This window comes from Eretmochelys imbricata, chromosome 5, assembly GCF_965152235.1.
Source record: "Eretmochelys imbricata isolate rEreImb1 chromosome 5, rEreImb1.hap1, whole genome shotgun sequence".
NCBI classification, from domain to species: domain Eukaryota; kingdom Metazoa; phylum Chordata; order Testudines; family Cheloniidae; genus Eretmochelys; species Eretmochelys imbricata.
The window spans coordinates 115747357-115769065 of NC_135576.1; the positions used below are offsets into that span (position 1 = coordinate 115747357).

The window sequence follows — 21709 nt, forward strand, 5'->3', positions numbered from 1 at the left end:
TTTTGTGCATTAACACATCCAAAATCTGTAACTAGTGCTACAGCATAAATTACAGATCAGATTATGGAAGCACATATGGGTCTATGAAGAAAAAATTGTAGCTTCATGAGAAATAAGTGGACAACATGTCCTTTGCCGTAAACAGTAACACCTTTAATTTGGAAAAAACAATTTGCAGGTTGATGATTGTAACTGACACAGCTTATTGCTTTTTAACTGTTCTTCATTAAAAAAAAGACCCTACCAAACACCTTTCCAAAGCAAGGTTAACAAAAACAGGTCAAAATAAAAGATCAATCATTAGCTTCTCCATAAACAAGAGTACAGATTACATGTAGCTCAACTTCTTCTCTCTGTTTTAGCTGCATTTAGTTTTTCTTGGGGAAAACTGGCACAGGTGTGAAGATTGTAGCATTTCTCCACTTTATTCTTCTTCTACACCACGCTTTTGGGGGGGGGGGGAGGGACAGTACGGAGGAGACATAGGAGAGAAACTGACTTTTCAGGTGTGATGTGCAGACAGCACCTGTGGAACTTAGTGTACTTAATGTAATTACAGGATGGTTGGTGTATTGGCAATATTAGTAATGTTTTTATGGTCATGCCCATTGACTGCAATACACACTAAAAGTGGTTAATACTGAAATATTATGGAAAAGGAAGTGGCTTCCTGTTGATTATTCTGTTCTTGAAGAAAATCACCATTTTCTGCCCTTAGTATCCTCCTTTACTTTCCAAAGCATCAGTTCCATACAAGCAGCAGCATCTTCACTAGAATCATGGCCACCAACTAGGAAGGAACAAAATATATTCATATTTAAAAAGTAGTAAACAGCAACGTTTTTCCATTAGATAGTGTCCATCACAAAAAGATACAATAGAGGAAATGAACAAAGTTAACATTCAAAAAAGTCAATTATTCTAAAAAAACTGACTGCTTCAGAGAGCCCGGCTTCACTACTGGCTAGTGAACTATAGAATGGAAAACCAGCAACATAGCAAATATTTACATGAACCTGGGACATCTGAGCGTACTGCGTATACAGGTAGTGCATCTAAAACAATTTAGTGACATGAGAAAATAGAGGACGGAAGAGAAACAGAAGTAAAGACAAAAAATCCCACACGAAAGGTGGTGTTCCAGAATTATGTAACTGGCATAGAGCAGTAAAATTAATTCAGGAATGGGAAGTTGGAGGGGCAATAACTGAGGGTGAGAGGGTTAGTGGCATGATTTATGTCAGACGCTTATTTACCCATCATTTGTGAGATAAAGCATCCCTGCCTATAGAGAAACGGGGAAAAAAAATCATTGAATGATCAATTGTCTTAAGTATGCAGCCTTGAAAAATACTCTAAGGTAAGTTTGCTTGTTACTAATGATGTAATACTTTTCCTTATGCAATTTGTTATGGCTCCTGTGTTGGTCACACACATCCTATCAAACATAGGGACCAAACCTGAATATCTTGTAGGAAACTGGTAACAAAGTTGAAATTCAGTATTTAGTCTGATGACAGGAATTTGCAAAAAGCACTTCCATAACATGTAAGGAGTACTGAACTCTTCAGCAGTGATAGTGAAATATCAACAAAAATGAGTATTTAAACCTAAAAAATGGTAGAACTGCCTCATATGGAGTAGCTAAACTGAAGTTAGCATTCCCTGACCTTCTGTCAGCTGTACTTATCCATGATTTTAGGAGAACAGAAAAATGTTTGGACTGTACCCTACACTGGAAAAATGATCAAGTCTGGCCTTCAACAACCCACATGCATCTATATCTTGACTGTCTCAGCTACTCATTGCACAGTTCAGTTAATTTATATCTTTGCAAGTCTACTTTAAAATGAAAGCATCTAGCTAGGAAGGTAGGATAGTAATGCACTGCTTTTATAGTAAAACTAGACACATCTGCCTCTGCCCCACACAAAAATGAAAAGTTCAATACCTGGCCTTAGGAGTGAGACCACCTGATAGAACGTCCTGCTGGGAAAATTGAACTTCAAAAATAGCTAGAGCCAAATCTAAAAATAGAAGTTCTATAGAAGTTAAGAGGAATGGTTTGGGGTAAAAAGATTTTTCCCCCTCCAGATACACATTTGCAGCTCCTATTGACTTAAATAAAAGTTGTTCATGCCTGTTTTGTCATTAACATTTTTCAACAACGGAAAAAAAAATGACGACGCTCCAGTGGCTGGCAATAAGATTTCAGAAAGTTTAGGAGGCTGTAAAATCTATTCCTTTTCCAGTCTTCCTTGAAGCATTTAAATCTGCAGAACTCATTTCCTATTTGTCCTTCAGAACCTGCAGGCAGCCATTCTTTTTCCTTGTCTTTGAGCTAATGGTGGGCATTTCCATCTGGAAGCATGAGGCAAGGTGGTTGATGGGGGATGTTGTCCAACGCAGACAGAACTGTTTGGTTTCATGAGATTTATAGACAACAGAACAACTAGCACAGAAGCTATTAAAATAAGCCACCATATAAAATAGCGGTGGTTCAAAGGCTAGAAACAAGCTTTAAACAGAATTACATATACCATATAAAAAACAACAACATCTACAGGGAAGTGTGATATGGGTACAAACAAAAGGAGGAGTTAATACCATTTAAGAAGATGAGAGAGTTTCTTTTTGCATAGCACCTGCTCAACTCACTGAAGTAGCAAAATTTCCATTAACTCAAAGGAACCAGGGAAAAACAATAGAGAGGTATTGATTCCTGAATCTTGTACTTTTCAGATACACTGGAAGAACTATAATTTGCACAAGTTAAGATAATAGAATACAACCAAGTAGCTGCTCTGTAATTACTTTATGTTGTATTAAGTACTGTCTCATCTCCAAACAAATTACAATGTCATAACATGATATGGAGGCCTTTCAAAGACCTTTTGTATCCTACACAAAAACACTTAAAGTTGTCTTCATCATATTGCAAGCTTCTTCCATAAGAAAGCAATATTTGAGCAAACAAGAGGCTTTAACTTCATGAATTTAGTTCTGACCATTTTCTACCTTTGTTCGTATAAGTTTGCATTGCTGGTTACCAGTTTAATTACATATTTATTGACTATTAATGAAATTCTCAAACACTCAGAACTACCTTTATCCAGGATGTTAATACACTTAAAAACTTGGAGACTGAGATCTGAAAGTGAAGAACCCTTGTAAATGCACCAATTACCTAATAAATTACGTAATAGCTTAATAGATGTACATTTCTTTAAAATTATGTTCTAGAAAAGTTTGAGATGAGTTTAGCTATATGGAAAGACAGACAGACAACCATTTGCTAAGAGTTCCTCGTCCCACAAAAATAAAAAAACCACACACCGCAAAGAACACTGGAGAAAATACTTTCCATTTTTAAAAAGTTTGATTTAAATCTAATTTAACAGATTAAGTTGAAAATTCCCAGAAGTTCAAACATCACCCACAGATTGCATCCTGTTAGTTCGGGGAAGAGAGACTTCTGCATTCTCTGAATCTCTGCTTTAAGTGAAAAACTGAATCCAGCCTTAATGTAGAGATGCTACGGTACCTCTATAATTACAAAGCTCTAAGACAAGGAAGTAGCCAAGAAAAAAAGATTCAAACACAGAAGTTCAAAAGGGACAAGTCATCTTCTGTCAGATATTTGCTTAGGAGAGATCAAAAGTAGAATACTTTTAACTACTTGACTGATTAAAACTATTAAATGGAAGTCAAACATCGTTGACTACGAAGAAAGTCGTTCAGGATGTGATTGAACATTTCCACATTAGCTCTGGACACCACCACTTGTTTTATAGTATCCAAAAGTGTGCTAGACACCTCATTTCGGACATGTTCCCTGCCCCTGAAGTGCTTACAATCTAACACTGGGCATGACAGAGTGGGCATAACAGGAAGGAACTCAGATGAGGAAGGAGTCAAGTAAAAGCAACAAGATCATGCCATTGCTTTGGCTAATTATGTGCGGACGTTTTCTGTTTGATTAGCTGTTATTAAAAAGCCTATTAATATTAGGTATTGATTCACATTTTGTAGGCACTACAGAAAGTAAGTTTCAAGGAAACTACGCCTAACAATTTAATAATTTAAACTTGTGCAGTATGGAATTTAGAAGCCAAGGAATGTGAGATCACAGAGCAAGAGTATCTTTGGAGAATATTTACCTTTACATCAAACTAAATGTTTATTGAAAGGAAGCCTTCAACTTATCATCTAGGACCACATGATCATAGACACTTGCAAATTAGGAGCCTCGTAGACCTGGAGTTTGAGTGCAAATGCATTTAGATAAAAGTTCAAAACTTGTATAGGTTCAAAACTTTTGGCCGAATTAATTTAGCCAAAAAAGTTTGGAGTGTAATTATATTTTAAAAAAGGAAAACTGTAAAATATAAGCCTTACATTTAGTAGCCCTAATGATATCCATTTTCGTTGTCCTCAACTGTTATGGCAGATTAATATAGATTCAGAATCAAACATAATTACTTTGGGAAAAAATGTAGGTTAAGATAAATGAGATCCTTCATGGTTTATTTTTAAGGTAGGCAGGCTATTGGCTCCAGAGGATACCAAAAATCTTGCATCTAACGGTTCTACTCATTTGAAATACAATCCAGCTTCCACGCAATATTGCAGCTTAAAGGTTGTGCCTGCTCTTCCTTGGAATTCCCTTTTTGCCCCTTTTCCTCCCCAAGCACCCTTATGTGTCATTCAGTTGGACTGCCATACAGCAAATAGAAGCACTCTGAAAATGAGAACTGTCGCCAAGACAGAATTTGAAGAACTGTGTTAAAAAGCTAAATTCAAAAGTGCTAATCTGAAGTACTGTGGGCAGTTTCAATTTTTTTTTTTTAAAGACTCAAAAAAGTGTGTCTGGGAACTCATTAAAATAGTGCTTTCAATCAGATGACTAATAATGTACAGCACGTCTCATTTTATTCTATAGAAGTAATTGTACATGTACACTGTATGTAGTTTTACTGATTCTTCTTTTAAGCCCAATTGAGCAATTCATTTTTATGATTTTAAAACTGAAATCCAATGAAATTTTAAGGATGGTATTTTGTATCCTAACAAAAACCCGTGTGTATCAGGTCTCTAGCTAGCATATGTGAATCTGTGTTTAAAACATGCATGTAAAATATTTATCAGCCATAACCCATTACGTTTTCCATTTTGCCTCTCAGACATTTTTTTACTCCCTCAAATTGGTCTTCCCTCCTTTTAGTGCTACTTGTAGATATATGAGCAAGGAAATCATGCTATTTCTATACATTTGATACATACATTGGTTTTGTATAAAGAATTTTGTTTAAAAAACTGAAGTCACTGTTAGAACTTTTCCCTCTAGGAGAGAGAAAATACTAAAAAATTACTGAATGTTACATTTGATAATTGGACTAAAAGTAATCCTCCAAAATAACTGACATGTGCATAGATGAAAATGGTTGAAACATAGGTACACAAGTTGCACTTTGAAAGTTAATTCCCGCTGGGAGAGAAAATGGAGAAGAGAACCTCAAAAGTGAAGAAATGTTAAAGTGCAACCAATGTAAAATGCAATCTTACACAAGATTCTATACCTTAATTTGTGAAACTAAGAGTGTCATTCCCACAAAGAAAAATAATAGTTGGCAAGTTAAACATGACAATTTTGCCTTTACTTCCACATCTATACTTGCAGTATTTTATGTATATACTACAATGAACACTGCAAATACTGAGGCAATTTCATCTAAGACAAAGTTAGCAAGTTTTTAAAAGGGCAACAACCGTACTATTAGATTAGGTTGTTGCTTGGTACTTTTCTTTTTTTATGCAAATCACCAATGGTTTATATAGAAACTAAAATAAGCTCCTACCATCATCTTGAATAATTCGTCTGAGGTAATCAGCCATTAGATTTCTAAGTGCTCTTTTATGAGGCAAGCCTAGCCGATGAGGAAACACCACTGCTGTGTCCACAACAGTGTTATGAATCAGCTGTTAAAAAAAATGCAGTGGTCTATGTTAAGTACATCCGTGATCACAAGTCCAATTACATTTTTCCTTTAATAAAATAAAACTGTTCTTAAAAATTATCTCATGGTTAAAGCACTGCCCCATCACCCTTCTTATAACCCATTTCCTTCATTAAAACCTTAAACTGGTCTCATCCTTGATTTCTTCATACTATTCCTGTTCTATGTTTTATCTGGCCTCATTAGAGTTTAAATTCTTAAGGGCAGGGGCTGTCTCTATATGTTCTGCAATGTGTTATGTATATTACATGATCTAGACTTTAGTTGACTGCACATCAAATTAACAATCAACTCTATTTTTAGGCCACAAGCAAATATTTTACCACTTTTTATTCTTGCCAGAAAACTGTATGAAAAGCACCCTGATGAGTTCATATGTAGTATAAAAAAATTCATAATTTTAGCTTCTGAATATTAATCAATGGCAATGACTCCCTACTAGGATTGCCAAATGCTTTTTTCTTTTTTACTTTTGGCTGAAATCTTCCATTGAGTACTAGTGCCTTTCACAGGTTTAAAAATAACTAGTGTCAGTCCAATAAATTGTTAGAAACCTGGGTACTGAATACATGCAGCAAGCAGTTTTGTGTTTAACTATGCTTGCTTCAGCAGTGATTCAGTACAAATATATGCTCAATTATTTAAGTGTGCACTGACTGTTTTATGGCAATTATAAGCGGTTGGCGAATTCACTGGAGTTTATGCTAAAAAGACAAATAGTAGCAGATTTTTTCCCCCCATTTAATAAGAAGGAAAATATAATGCAAGGGTGATGTGAAACTGCATAGTTAAAAGCACAAAAAAAGGAAAAGTGAAATTTTCAGTGAAGTTTTCTTGCTTGTGTTATATCTCTCTCTATTCTGTATCTAAGTATGAAATGAATAGCTTTCATATCACTGATATATATAAAAATGATAAAACAGCATGTGTAATGCTGACAAATTAATCTGACAAAATCTTAACTTTTATTTCTTAATTCATTATTTTAACTGGGCACCATTATATCCTGCAATAAGTTCAGTTCTATCCTAAAGATATTCTCCTGAAGACCAGCTGCTTTGAAGTTAAAGTTAATGACAGCACAGGTTTAAAAAAATCTTGTAGAAATTTCATAGAACTAATGCTTAAATGTTTTACCTTAAGAGCAAATAAATCATTTTCTAAGCTGTGTCCAATTAAAATAGTATCTGCACTGAATAAGTTTAGCAATATTGCCTGCACATCCCGAATAGATGACGTAATGTTCTTCAAGTCCTCTTCTGTCACTCCAGAAAATCTAAGATAGATTTAAAAGAGCTTCAGGAAGTGAGAAATATAGCAAGTGAACAGTGGGAAGAGGTAGTCTCTGGACTCCTTTTTGTAGCATTCAAATTAACTCTAGCCAGCTTTGGAACCCAGTAGACCAATTTTTATTCTCCTCTCCAGCATAGGTGAAGGATAATGAGGTTACTGGCTTTGGCCCTGCTTTCAGAAAACATACTGTGACAGCTGGCTGCAGATTGTCCACATAAGCCTGGAATGGAGGAGGATTTGGGGTACTACAAGGACACAGGCCCCGTTATTGAGAGAGATTGAAGCAAGAACCACAGACTGGGTATTTTCTGGGCTTCTTCCTCCTCCTCTTTGATTGTGAATCAGAGCAGGTAAAAAGCAAAAGACTCTAAAAGGTTGCCTTGCCTTAAGACATTTGCTACTACTTCAGCAAAGGCACAAATCAAAACTTTGGAACGGAATGCATGAGGATCCTGAGGAGGCTGGAGCCAAAAAACTTTTGCATCCAGGATGGATGCCTCTTGCCTGACTGGCAGGCAGGGAGATGGGACATGTACAGAATCTGCATTAATAGCAGTCACATTTCATCAAATCTTACTCCAGTATATTTTAAAGTTCGTTATTTAAAAGTTGCGATGCTTCAGACAGGGATCACAAACATCAACATCTCTAGATTTTTAAGTAAAGTCACATGAAAATGCAGCTATCCGTTTGGGAAAAACAGGGGAAAATTTACATAATGTAGAAAAGAGGTTTTTGTTTAACTTAAAGCCGGTAGCCAATTGTTTTGTATCCAAGTTTACCTACAATAAGTAGAAGAAACAGCTTTAAAAAAGTAAATATAGAAAATATATACTGAACTTCTCAGAACTGGAGTTTTTTTTCCATTAAAATCAACAGTTTGTGAATTAAGGCACTATCATCTTCAAATGTTATAGGTTTTTTTATTTTTTTTATTAAAGATACACATACCTAGTATTATAGTCTATGATTTCATTATCTGGTTTAACAAGTGTATCATAGGCAACCTGTAGGTTGGAATCAACCACTGTCACTCTAGTAAGTTCCAGACCTTGTGTTGTGTAACACTAAAAGAAAACAAAACAAGTGTTAAATGAGAATTTAGAGTGTGTCACCTCTGTGCCTTTTGCTCTTTATACAAGGTATGTAACATTAAGGAACCACACAGTTACTGTGGGGTCCAAATAATAGTTATACCTACCCTTTCCTGCAGCCACACTTTTAAGAAGTTTTGTTTCCCGTCCAAAAAAAACCGCCCCCCCAAAAAAACCCCCCAAAAAAACAAAACCACAAATTGCCACAACAGTTAAGTTTCTCTATATTGATTCCATCTCAATCTTTCCTTAAGGAATGAGCAGTCTCTGGATGTCGTAACAGCAGTCAAGTTTTATTTAGGTAACACTAAACAGCCTCCAATTTGGTGGTATTCTTCATTAGATAGAATGCACCCAGTTCAGCCTAAATCTTAATGAAAACCCATTCCACCACTTCTTATTCCTAGAAGAGAATTATACACAGTATTTCCTATGAAGCAACATTCAAAAGTAACTGACAAATATTTGGTTTGAGCTAATATTTCAAGAAGCCTAAAGTTAACCATACCATCTCACAGTCGAGTGCAAACACACCATGATTTCCATCAGCTGGAGTTAGTTTGATAAACATCTGCACGAAGCCTTCCAGGTTTTCCTTTCGGCCATCATGGACATGGAGCTGTGAAGTTTCCATTAGCATTAAAATGTGATTAGTAAGTGTCTTATTGCTATGCAGGCATAACCCCATACTATAGATAGTGGTCCTACACTGATGTGAAAATCTCCCCATCCAAACGTAGCTAGATCAAGGGAAATTTTTCCATCAACCTAGCTGCATCTACACTGGGGGGTTAGGTTAGAATAGCTATTTCATTCAGTGATGTGGATTTTTCACATCTCTGGGAAATGTAAATCTGTCAACCTACATTTTAAGTGTAGACCAAGTGTTATTCAAATTGCTGAGTGTGTAACTTATCTTTGATTCAGACTAAAGTTAAACAAGAGAGCCCTTTATTTAACATTCTCCACTCAACCTACTAACTCTTAGTATAGAAACCTAAATTTCTGTAAAGATAGTGATTCGTAAACTGTGATCTATGACAACTGGTGGGCCATGGGTAACTGGCTGGTCACAAGGTGCTGGCTCTCTTTTTTTTCCTGAAGGAAGAAATGAATTGAGGAGAAGGGCACATAAAAATAAGCAAAATTAGACACTATTCTTTTTGGAAAAACCACCCTAATTATATTAGAAATAGCTGAAACAATACAATTTGTATTCGTAAAAAGAAAAGGAGTACTTGTGGAACCTTAGAGACTAACCAATTTATTTGAGCATAAGCTTTTGTGAGCTACAGCTCACGATGAAGTGAGCTGTAGCTCACGAAAGCTTATGCTCAAACAAATTGGTTAGTCTCCAAGGTGCCACAAGTACTCCTTTTCTTTTTACGAATACAGACTAACACGGCTGTTACAGGTTTCAGAGTAATTACTTTCCTATTACATTTCCATGAAAATAGCCACAGGGCTATTTTGTGATCAAAAGTACACATCCCCTGCTGTCGGAGTGGAAAGGGAAGTGGGTCCTTGAGACACTTTCTTAATATGTGATCCCCCTTATGAAAAAATTTGAGAAGCAATGCTAACATGTTCCTACCTTTGCAACCTGGCATCCAGGAGACCCAACTACTCCTTCACAACAGCTATACCGTGTTTCCAAGCCACCAGGAACTGCCATAAAAGTGAAAGGAAAAATCAAAAAACAGTCAAACAGCTGAAACAAATCAGTACTTGTTTGGAATAAGCAGTTTACTTTTCCATCGGTCACTACAAAAGAATAAAGTAAAGTTTAATTTTGGTTTCTTTTTCTACTTTGAGTGAACGTAAAGTTTCTTTAGTAAATGAAGTTAACCATGCCAGAAGTTCGCCCCATTTTCTTCAACTCATGTAGACTTCCCAGGGTCATTCTTGGGCAGAGGCTAGAAGATTCAGTAAATGGTCATCTCTAGTTTAGATTCTAAATTATATATTTATTACATACAAAAAAACCCTACATTAAGTAACATTTTTCTATGTGGCAAAGACAAGGACTTACGACAGACACTGCAAAAACTTAGGTTGCTTGTGAAGCCTTCATTCTGTCCCCTTGAATGTATGCATTACAAGATCTAAATACTGGCATTTCCTAACTTTTGAATGCTTGATATTTCAACCTAGATAATGTTCTTCAATTTTTTTTGTTATTTGTTGGTGTTTTGTTTTTTAAATAAAAAGGTAAACACAAATGATATTTTGTGCAACTCTACCAAGCCTTTCCCCTCCCCCCCAAATCATGCATCATTAGTTGATTTTGAATCCTGAACCTTGGGCATTGCAGCACAAATTGAGCTACAGGATTATTTATGTTAGCTGGCACCAGAATACGATGGAAATGGGCCACCTGCTGTATCTCAGAAAGGGCCTTGAGGGGAGCCAGGCCCGGCCCTTCCCACTTCTATATCAGGAAGAAACAGGAGCTCCTTCCTCATGTGCTGCCTCCTGATGGGGGAAAGGATGAACCATTGGGGCAATATGCTGGTCTGGGAAGGGTGAGTTCCACAGCTAAAGTGACTAAAAGGAAACTGTGATTTTCAGAAGCTTCTCAGCCAAACCTGAAAAGAACTTCATGAGGCAAAGAAAAGGCACTACCCTGACTCCAGGGCTTTCTCCCTGCTGAGTTTCAAATGCTGGTTATAAACAGCAGGGTATTACTGCTTCTCAAAAGAAATGAAAAAGACCTTTTAAAACAAACAGTATTAAAACGACTTAAATAAAGGGGTCACGACCAGCTCCACCTATAACAAAACTTTCCTCAATCAAGAGACATGTTTTAATGCACCTGTACTTGACTCCATGGTGGTGTGTCCAGGTCGGTAGAACCCAGGCTTCTTACACATGGAAATTTGATACGTCGTGTGGTATCCACAATCCCCAATGCACAGCAGATATTTCTAGTTTTATCACACACACTTCAAGATTGTGAACAGCATCATAATATGAAACATTAGCCATTAAAAAGTTCTTTTACATGATTTTTGATTGTGGCTTACATCAAGAGTGAACACCAACTATACTAACCTTTTTGTCTTAGTACTCTACCAGAATGGTAGTTGCATTCTTCTTTACGAATGTGCTTTCCTGAAGCAGTAACAGTGTATATTTCTCCACATCTACAACATACTCTTTTGGAAGCTGAAAGAAATATGATAGTTCAAGGACTAATTAAAATTCAGCCTTGAAATAATTCTACTTGCCCATTAGAAAAGGTTTCCTCACTCTGGACAAGTGAAACAATATAAGATTTTCTTCCTTTTCAATCATCAGGGTAAGTGATAGGCACAGTAACTACTTGCTTAGATAAGTAAATATATTTTTATGACAAGTTTTTCAAGGCTGGTCAAATTAATGACAAAAAACATTTTAGCACTAAAATAAATATGAATTCTTGCAGCATAATTCTGATATATGCATCAGTTATAAGAATTTTAAAAAGTTTATTCTTAACAAGAAAGCCTTTTTTAAAAACTCACAAATTCAATTCTTGAAGTATCTTTTATTAATCCAACTACTTAAGTCAAAGACTCTCGAACCTTTCTGGTTTACTAATACAGCACTGTGGACAGAATACACAATTCTGAACAAGAATTTCACTCGGGAATAGTTCTACTAAAATTAATGGAATTATTTGAGAGTAAAACAAAGAATTTTGTAACTTCAACAATCAGGGTCCAAGTAGTTACCTAACACTATTGTACACAAATTTCAATACAATATATACCAGATAAGAGGAAGAAGTTTTGTATGAAAAAAAAAATTCAGTTTCCATATCAACTGTTATAGATAAACATTTCCAAATTCTGGTTTCATTTACTTACCATCAGATACAGCTGTTTTTGTAATTCCATTACTTAATATAGCACTGCCAGGTTTTTCAGGATTTGGTTGTGGGTAGCCATTCTCATGCAACTGTTCCTCAGTCAGAACATAATCTTTTAGAATTCTATAGAGAACAATTCCTGTAAAATCTAACAGCATTTAAGATGGGTTAGGGCAGGTAAGACAACGAATTTCAAAAACAAACATGAATTGGACATCTTAGATGCACATTTAAGGTTTTGCTTCAGTTATACGCAATCATTTTACAGTTTGTTTACCTGATCACATCTCTGACAGCAACCAAAATTAACAAAAAACAAAACCCTACGTAGAGTAAGATATTAAAATGACTTCCAACAAGTTACTACTTAACACTAACAAAAGGTTGCTTTTCAGATTATGGTTTTGCATTCTCACTTCAGATAGAAATTCAATTCTTTCTTTGTCTTTAAAAACAAATTTGAAACATCAGTGATTTGAAAAATAGCATCCTCATTCTGTTTTAGAAGTTGGTAGTATGTTGGTCATGGGTGGCATTTGGGGCTGATATGTAAAAAAAATCTAACAATAGGAGAAAGACCAGGAAACTCTGAATGAAAATTTATTTAATGTTGAAAAAAGTTGCCCCAGTTTATATGTAAATGGGGGAAGTTACATATTTTAGGTAAGAACTATCAGATTGTTTTACCGTTCTTCTCTTCCAATTTTCTAGATCCAGTTGCATTAGTACATCTGCTGCCACAAGACTGCCCTAAAAATAGAAACACACTTTGAACAGATTTTTAAATCTTTTAAATGGCATGTTCAAACTTCAGATTTCCTGTGGCAGTTACAGTGAAAGTGTTTAAGAATTAAAACATTGTATATCCTTGGTAGCTTTTTAGAAGCATGTTTACACCAAAATAATTTAAATAAAATCATCAGTAATGATGCAAAATAGAATGACCTTTATCTCTGTCAGACATCATCACTCCTTTCTACCTCCCCGTGCCCCTACATAATTTCTTACCATTTGGAGAGAGACTACCTTGATCCCTCAGCTTTTTAAGGGTGTTCACAGCTATGTTCAGATACATATTTTTACTGCCACAACGATCATAAATTGCTTTTTCTTCTACCAATGCCTACATTTAAAAGAGTAAGACAAAAATTTAAGGGCATATAGCTTATTGTAAATTTTGCAGAGCTGTGTTAGTCAGAATCTAAGATGGTTTTGCAGTCAGAACTGACAACAATTTCAAGCTGAAGTGTCCTAGAAACTTAAGTGCTACATCAATCATATACAATAATCTTTTAATAAGTTGTATAAATATTTGGAAGTAATATTTAGAAAAAACTCCATTTCAGGAACTAGAAAGTTAAGTCAGGCCCTTGAAAGTGAACACACCTCTGAGTGAAAATAAGTGATACTTTAAATCAAATCCTAAATATAAATCTTATCTTGCAAATAGATGAAATTGAAGAATATAAAGAGCACCATTATACAACTAAGTGAAACATAGTGTAACATTAAAAAGTCTAAAGATTTTCTTGCGTAGAAGGAAAAATAATAGTCAAGGTTTCCTTTGGAGACTATGACACTCGGGGACAGATATTAGCAATACCACAGAACATCCCAGAAGAAGTCAGTAGATGCTATAACATTTTTAGGGCTCGGAAAATTTCCCCAAGCTTCCTCCTGTAAAGGTGTAGTGGAAGAAGTTGAATGACATCAAGCAATTTGACAGAAGAGGAAAGAAGAGCTAATGAGATAGGTTTGTAGATTGAATGTGCTGCAGTGAACCTGGCTTTCTGCTTTGGAGAACACTTGACAGCAAAAATTTGTTCCTTTCTTCGGAGACAACAACTACTTCCCCTCTCCTTGGTTTTACATGTGGCAAATTGGGGGGGGGGGGGGAGCGGAGAAGAAATCAGTAAGAGACCAAGAGCTTGTCTTTACTACCAGGGTAAGTCGTCCTAAGTCATGCTACACCAGCTACGTGAATAACGTAGCTGAAGTCAACATAGCTTAGATCGACTTACCCCGGAGTCTTCACTGTGCTGCACCCGCGGGAGATGCTCTCTGGCTGACTTCCCTTACTCTTCTTGGAGAGGTGGAGTACCAGGATCAACCGGAGAGCGTTCTGCTGTTGATTTAGCAGGTTTTCACTAGACCTGCTAAATCGACCCCTGCTGCATAGACTGCAGCAGCGTCAATAGCCCTGTAGTGAAGACCATCCCTGAGGGTAGGAAAATGAAAGAAAGAATAAAGGAAAGAAATTAGGAGAACTTGAAGCACAGAAACAAGGAACAACTGAAAACAATGAGGATACCTGGAGAGAACAAATACTAGGAAGACACTGAAGAGGAAATACTTAAACAGTAAAGAAATATTATACCTTAAAAACATATAGTGAAAAAGACAGAAAATACATAAAGGTATACAATACAGTATTGTAAAAGGAATAATACCGTGAAGGGAGAAAACAAGGAAACATAGCAAGTTATTTTATTTTTAAGAGCAACATCAAGATGTTACAATGCGTGTTTTCACTAGAAATTGAATTACAGGCATTTACCTGGGACCCTAGCAGAATGGCGTCACAGAAGGCCGTCAAATTTGCAATAATCAAGAAATTTGGGTCACACTGAAGATGTTGCCCAGGCTGCTAAAGCCCATGAGCCCATCCTAGAGTAAATTTCAACGTATTTACTTGGGATGGGGTGGGCAGAATAATAGAATATCTAGGGAAATCAATGACCTGGACCACTGTGGCTGCTTTTTGAGCGAGGATTGTTGCCAAACAGGTGACTACAAACATGAATGGCATTAAGGTATTAATTTCTTCACCTGGGAGTCCCACTCATAAAAGATGTAAATGCCTACATATTTTAAAAGGGAACTGTTTCCTGTATGATAGCTTCCAAGCGTTTCAACAAAGTATATTTTACACTTGGACAAACATGAGAGAAGTGGATGGGGTAAGGAAGAAGAGAAAAACCAAGTAAATTGCTAGTTTTTGTCTGCTAATGACTAGATTTTCAAATGGCTTACACTCATACTTGATTTTAATGGGGTCTTTTCTCAAGGTTCTTTAACATTTTCCCCCAACCATGTATAGCAAACGTGTGCGTTTACTTAAACTTTTAAAAAGTGTTGTATATCTTCAAAGCTTCTCTTCATAATTAATACAAACCTTATCAAAAGCTTCATTTATTGTTCTACAAACTTTCAAATATTCTTCAACAAAAAAGTTGACATATCGTTGTCTTGTGTCATGTGGAACTTTGGATCCAGATTCTGGAATTATAGAAGGCCTTCTCCGACTAGAAACCTTAGAGAGTACATTCAATATTTAGTTCACATGTTATAACAAGGAGCTGAATAATATAAATAACTCAGTTTTTACTCAAACTAAAAAATAATAATTTAGTCCAGAATGATGTATAAAAATTTTCAGCTAAAAGAGTTTTAAAAAGTCAAGAGCAAACAAAAAGCTGGGTTAGATAAAATACAGTGTTACCCTCAGGAAAAGTTACCAGCACCAGCTATCATCTAATAGTCAACAGTTTCTATTTTTGGCCTCTCTAAATATTTTTCATTCAAACACAGACTGAAGAGACACTGCAGGAGTTAATTATTTTGATACAATCTACAAGCTTTGTCATTTAGAACAAAAGAGTTTGATTTTATTAGATGTAAGATTTTTCAACGCTTGCCATAATAGAATTTAATTTTTTGTTTAAGAAGAAGTGGAGGATAAACCTGTCAAGTCCAGAAGTCTAGTGTGAGAACATGCCTATTTTAAAATTTTGTCCAAACAGGGTCTATTAAGCAATCTGTTTACTTAAAACATGTAATCTTAGTAACACTTATTCTCACAGAACAGATGGCTTTTATGTATTGATATTGAATGATCATCACCATCTAAATGATATTCACAGATATCTAGGAGTAAGTACTTTTGGTAGAAGAACAGGAAAAAAAAAAAGATAAGGATATTCTCATCACCCTCTAATTTTGTTAAGTCTCTTTCTGGAAAACATGTTAGCCACAATGCCTTTCAGAAGAGCAGTTCTGAGAGAGATCAAAAAAGCAAGTGTTTGAGAACCAGGCATAAACAATCTGGTACCTGGGACAGACCATCATTGAAGTGTAAATGAATTTGGTATTTAAAACCTTCAAAAATACCAAGTTTTAATCCATTTCAAACTGCTTCAGCAACACTGAAGAAGCAATCAAGTATACGGTTTTAATTGAAAGTTGTGTTTAATAGACAGCCTACAAAAGATGTTATTTTGGTGGCAGGCTGACCTACTATGCCTATTACTGTACTGATTTATTCACTCTGGGTTAGGTTTTTTTTAATTTAAACTCAATTTGATGACTGAAATTCTGCTTGACATGTAGATTTTACCTAGTCTACTCTGAAGCTTAGAACTTTAAAGTAGACTCCCATAAGTGAATTTTACTTAATCCCAAAATACTTCCTGCCTTCTGCCAATAAATCAAGATTAGAGGAATCTTTGTCTGAAAGTAAGCAAGACCAACAGTACTCTACACAGGATTTGACTGCTCAAGATGACAGAGCACCTCTGTGCTAACACACTACAAACCCACCGCACTACTACTTGGACTCACATTAGAAGAGTTTCTATAAACCTTTCAACTTCTGCTTTCTAGGAAGAGGAAAAATCCTTTATTGAATAAAGCCAGAGAAGCCCTCCCCTTGAGATCTTGTATAAGGTAAAACATGTCTATGCCTACAAACCTGCTATCATGCATTACCTGCTAGAATTCAAAGACCTGCTAAGTTATGTCACAATATCATATGTACAAATAATTTCATATGCACTTGTCTTTATTAAGTCTAGCCAGTAAACTATAAGATATAAACTATGTTACAATAGTTTTATTTGGCCTGACTAGACTAAATTAAGCTATGGAACACAGTAACACCATCATTAATTACCTTTAGGTTGATGTGAAGCTCTACCATGGGAGGGAGGGGAAGGAGTTAGATGACAGTATTACAGTTTAACAAGTTTAGTGTGCAAGCACTGTTCAGCCTTTTAAGAAATGCTGCATTGTTAGTTGTGAGATTTTCTTTTTGGAAGAGCAGTTACCAGCAGGATATTTTGCTCTCTTCCTTAATCTCTGACTAGTAAATTCTTGGGGCAGAGAAACCCCCAAGACTCCCTGAAACCTACCACTGGTGATTTGGCTAAGATTCCTGAAAGAAAAAATTGCCTACATGCTGCCTGACCACCTCTGTTCAAGGTCTGCTATATTTAGTGTAAGTAAAACATGCAACAATAATATCCAGACACCTAATCACTGCTACCTATTCCCACAAGAAACCGACCTGCAATACCCTGACATCTGCAACTTCTCAGCAGAAGGGTAATAGTTATGAGAAGGCAGGAGAATGAGCTACAGTTCTGCTAGTATACCAGTATTGCTCAAATTGAGCCACTTGTAACCACACAGACCACCATCAATTGTTAGTTTATTAAATTGACTTGAAAGCAGTACTTACTGTATGATGTGATTGTGAAATATTCAGAAAAAAAGTTAACATTTAATACTTGCATATCCTGCAGTGCTTAGCAAGCAAGACTCTGCATTAAATCAATAGGAGTTTTTCCTGATAACTGCAGTATTTGGGCATATATGTGCACATACATTTTACTACTACTATAGTACCTTAATAGGCATAGGAGCAATCCTTTTTACTGAAATATTAGAAGGTCTGCATGGCATTGCTGTTACAGCATTTCCTTGAAGGAATACATTCAGTTGACCACTGCTGGTTGCCACAGGTTGAACTTCAAGCAAATTTAAACATACTGAAACAACAGAAGGTAGTTATTACATAGTTATTCATTAAGAATGAAGTTTTACTACTCAATCCCCTTTCATCAAGTGGCAGAGACAGCAGGTTTGTATAATTTTTGGTGGTGCCCAGAACAGGTCCAAGGCCTGCCCCCCTTCCCCTCACCTGCCTAAGGCTCTGGGAAGGAGTTTGGATGCAGGAGGGGGTGCAGGCTCTCAGAGGGAGTCTGGGTGCGGGAAAAGGATCAGGCTCTGGGAGTAAGTTTGGGAGCTGCGGGTGGCCTTGCCTGCGGATGGTCGATGTAAACAAACTGTGTCGTGGCCTGCCAGTGGATTATCCTGATGGGCCTCCCACCACTGTGCTAAATAGATCCACTTGGCACCAATTTCTACCACACTGTTGAAGGGACTAGAAAGTGAGAAGACATTTATACAGCATGAGAAACACTCACGCATCAATTACATTCTAAATTACATATGCTCATTTGAAATTAACGAGCTGAAAAGCCAGGCTTGTACAACCAAAAATCCTTCAGGCTACATATAAAGTACTAAATTAATCCCTAGTGTAATACTTGACATCAGTGGAGTTACTACATGGAGTATTCTGGCCCAAAGGCCTTGTTAGTAAATACCTAAAATCACTAGCTGAAAAATTAAGAGGAAAAAATATTTTTCCAATATATAAAGACTTTGGGCATTTGACAACAATGACTACATAGTTTCCCTTCTTTAAAAGGGTCTTTCACATAGCAAAGAACGAACTTTAAAAAAAAACAACAAAGAACAATTTAACAGCACAACAATTGGTAGCGAGTACTTGTTCTTTTAAAAAATTAATTTATTAGAGTTAAAAGAGGTATACTTTTAAAATTAGAATAGTGCCATGATGGGTTTAATGTCAGCATGAAACTAGAGCTATCCAAATGTTAAGTTTTTGGTATTTTCTTTCAAACTAGAGCAGCGGTTCTCAAACTTCTTTGCACTGAGACCCGCTTCTGACAACAAAAATTACTAAGGGGGTCTGGAGCCCAAGTCTTACTGCCCTGGGCTAAAGCCCTCAGGCTTTGGCATCAGCCCTGGGCGGCAGGGCTTAGGCTTGGGCCCCAGCAAGTCTAACGCTGGCCCTGGCAACCCCATTAAAATGGGATCTTGACCTCCAGTTTGAGAACCACTGAACGAGAGGAAGGCTTTCAGGAAAGAAAATACATAAGGACAGGAAAGAAAGAGTGATTGCCAGGCTTTAGGGATTCTGAGAAACCCTACATACTTGACAGTAACTTGAAACAATTATAAATGTGGAAAATTGTTTCTTTCCAGCCCCACAAAACTGCTTTCAAACATTTTAGAGAGAACTTCACCCAAAACCAAACACAAAACTAATTGCATTAATGTAAACTGACATTAAAACGTTGACTCAACCAGGATACTCAGAATAATAAAATGAATTAAGGGTTCACTCAGGGATCCAAAATGTTTAAGAATGCTCATATTTGGAACAAAAACAAGCTGATCAAAATATTTTAAAGTAATCTGAAGACCAAAATTTATTTAAAAACCTGCTTTATCCCACTTTGTGAAGCCTACAATGAATTGAGATCTCATACCCATTGGTCCTACGTTTTGAATCTGAGTAGTTGACAATACAGGTACAGTTTTCTTCTGTCCAGAAGTTGCAGCAACAAAAGCCTGTCCACTTTTAACAGCAGCTGTTATCTGCACCGCCTGTTGCTGTGCCTGCAGGATTCTGGTAGGACAAGATTGCTGTGGAAGAGGTGCCTTAAAAGGCACAAGTATTTCTTTGTTGGTCTGTACCTAACGGGCATGAAAATTAGATAAAACATTTACAAAGTAGTTTATGATGGAAGACTGCATCCAAACATATACTTCCACCATCTCCTCTACATTGCTTCTCAAAGAAAATTTTTCCAACAAGACAAGCTATAGGGCCAGATTCTCAGTTGGCATAGGTCGTCAGAACTCCACTGAAGGCAATGGAGCTCCACTAATTCACACCAGCTGAGGTTCAGGCCCGATAGCAGGGTTAGGCAAAGTACAGCCCGGGGGCTGCATCTGTCCCTTTAGATGTTTTAAGCTGGCCCTCGAGCTCCGGCTGGGGAGTAGGGTCCAGGGCTTGCCCTGCTCTGCACGTGCCTTGGCTCTGCACAGCTCCCAGAAGCAGCAGCATGTCCTCCCCTCTGGCTCCTGCCCCAAGCACTGCCCCTGCATCTCCCATTGGACGGCAACCCCGGCCAATGGGAGCTGCAGGGGCAGTGCCTCTGGACAGGGCAGTGTGGAGAGCCGCCTGGCCATGTCTCTTCGTAGGAGCCAGAAAGGAGACATGGCACTGCTTCTGGGAAGTGCTTGAGGTAAGTGCCACCCAGAGCTTGCACCCCTGACCTCCTCCAGCGCCCCAACCCCTGCCCTGATCCCCCCTGCACTCCTCATTTCTGGCCCCACCCCAGAGCCCTCACCCCCTCCCGCACCCCAACCCCCAATTTCGTGAGCATTCATGGCCCACCATACAATTTCCATACCCAGATGTGGCCCTCGGGCCAAAAGGTTTGCCCACCCCTGCCCTATAGTCTTTATTTTTTTTTTTAAATCCCACATTCATCACCCAAGCAACTGCAAAGTAACTTAGCTGATATCAAACACTAGAGTAAAGAACGTGGGGGAATAAAACAATCTAGAAAATATCCAGGATTGAAACAATAAAGGACTTTAGAAATTCAAGTCAACCTTTTATAGGCTATATAAATACAAACTGAACGGCAGTTTTTGGAGAAGAGGCACAACATGCCTCCTATGTGAAAGTAAACAGTAAGTCAGAGTTTGCATAAGTTTCCCGATCATCTTCAGATAAAGACCTCTGGAGAGCATATGACCAGTAACTCAAACAGAAGATAAAAAACACGATGCACAATACTGGCAAAATCCTCACAAGACACCTATAAACCAACAAGGTTTGGCCCTGCAGTCATACATATGCAACTTGCACTGAGTGAAAAATTTTAAGTTACAGGATTTTATTTGAATCTATTCAATTTAAAAAAAATTACACACACAAGTATATATTATATACAGAGATGGCTCAGTTGGCATGGGATACTTATAGATGTCAAGTAGAATCTCAGATTAAACGTGAAATACAGTATGTTTCATCCCTAGAAGATAAGGATAATTATCTTTTTACATATCAATGTAATCTGATACAAGGTTATGAGTGGAGTTAGCTATATAGTACATATTACTGAAGAATATAAATCAGTAAGAGACTAGATGTTGACTCTCTGCCACACACACTAATTTGCACTTTATGTTTTACGTTTCATACTAAGAACCAAGCTCAGAACTTTGTTTCTCCTGTGACTGATATCACTAACATCTGACGGCAGTTCCCCATAATGGGTATGACAACAGTATCAGGATAAATCCTCCGGTCTTGTAATGCAGGCAGGGCCATCCCTAGCTATTCTGGGGCCCTACGCTGCCCCAGGCCTCCACCGGGAGGGACGGGGCTGGCTTGGGGGGGTAAGGGGGAACCACCCCCGAGCACTCACCAGCAGCGCGGCTGGGGCCAGGTCGCTACACTTCCTGCTGCCAGTGGTTGCAGGCCCGACCCTACTTCAGTCCTA

At 37.3% G+C, this 21709-nt stretch overlaps 1 protein-coding gene across 1 annotated transcript in view; it reads right to left on the reverse strand.

The window, feature by feature from the left end:
- Positions 1-666: 666 nt before the first annotated feature.
- Positions 667-21709, reverse strand: part of LOC144264695 (RNA exonuclease 1 homolog) — a 28550-nt gene continuing 7507 nt past the window's right edge. The window contains exons 4-16 of the mRNA XM_077816477.1: positions 19679-19886; positions 17943-18085; positions 15433-15570; positions 13266-13380; positions 12945-13007; positions 12256-12405; positions 11459-11572; positions 9999-10072; positions 8913-9023; positions 8262-8377; positions 7155-7293; positions 5859-5979; positions 667-790 (exon numbers count right to left, since the gene is read on the reverse strand). Of these exons, the coding sequence (XP_077672603.1) occupies positions 699-790; positions 5859-5979; positions 7155-7293; positions 8262-8377; positions 8913-9023; positions 9999-10072; positions 11459-11572; positions 12256-12405; positions 12945-13007; positions 13266-13380; positions 15433-15570; positions 17943-18085; positions 19679-19886 (1584 nt within the window). The 3' untranslated portion in view covers positions 667-698. The remainder of the gene's footprint in view (positions 791-5858; positions 5980-7154; positions 7294-8261; positions 8378-8912; positions 9024-9998; positions 10073-11458; positions 11573-12255; positions 12406-12944; positions 13008-13265; positions 13381-15432; positions 15571-17942; positions 18086-19678; positions 19887-21709) is intronic.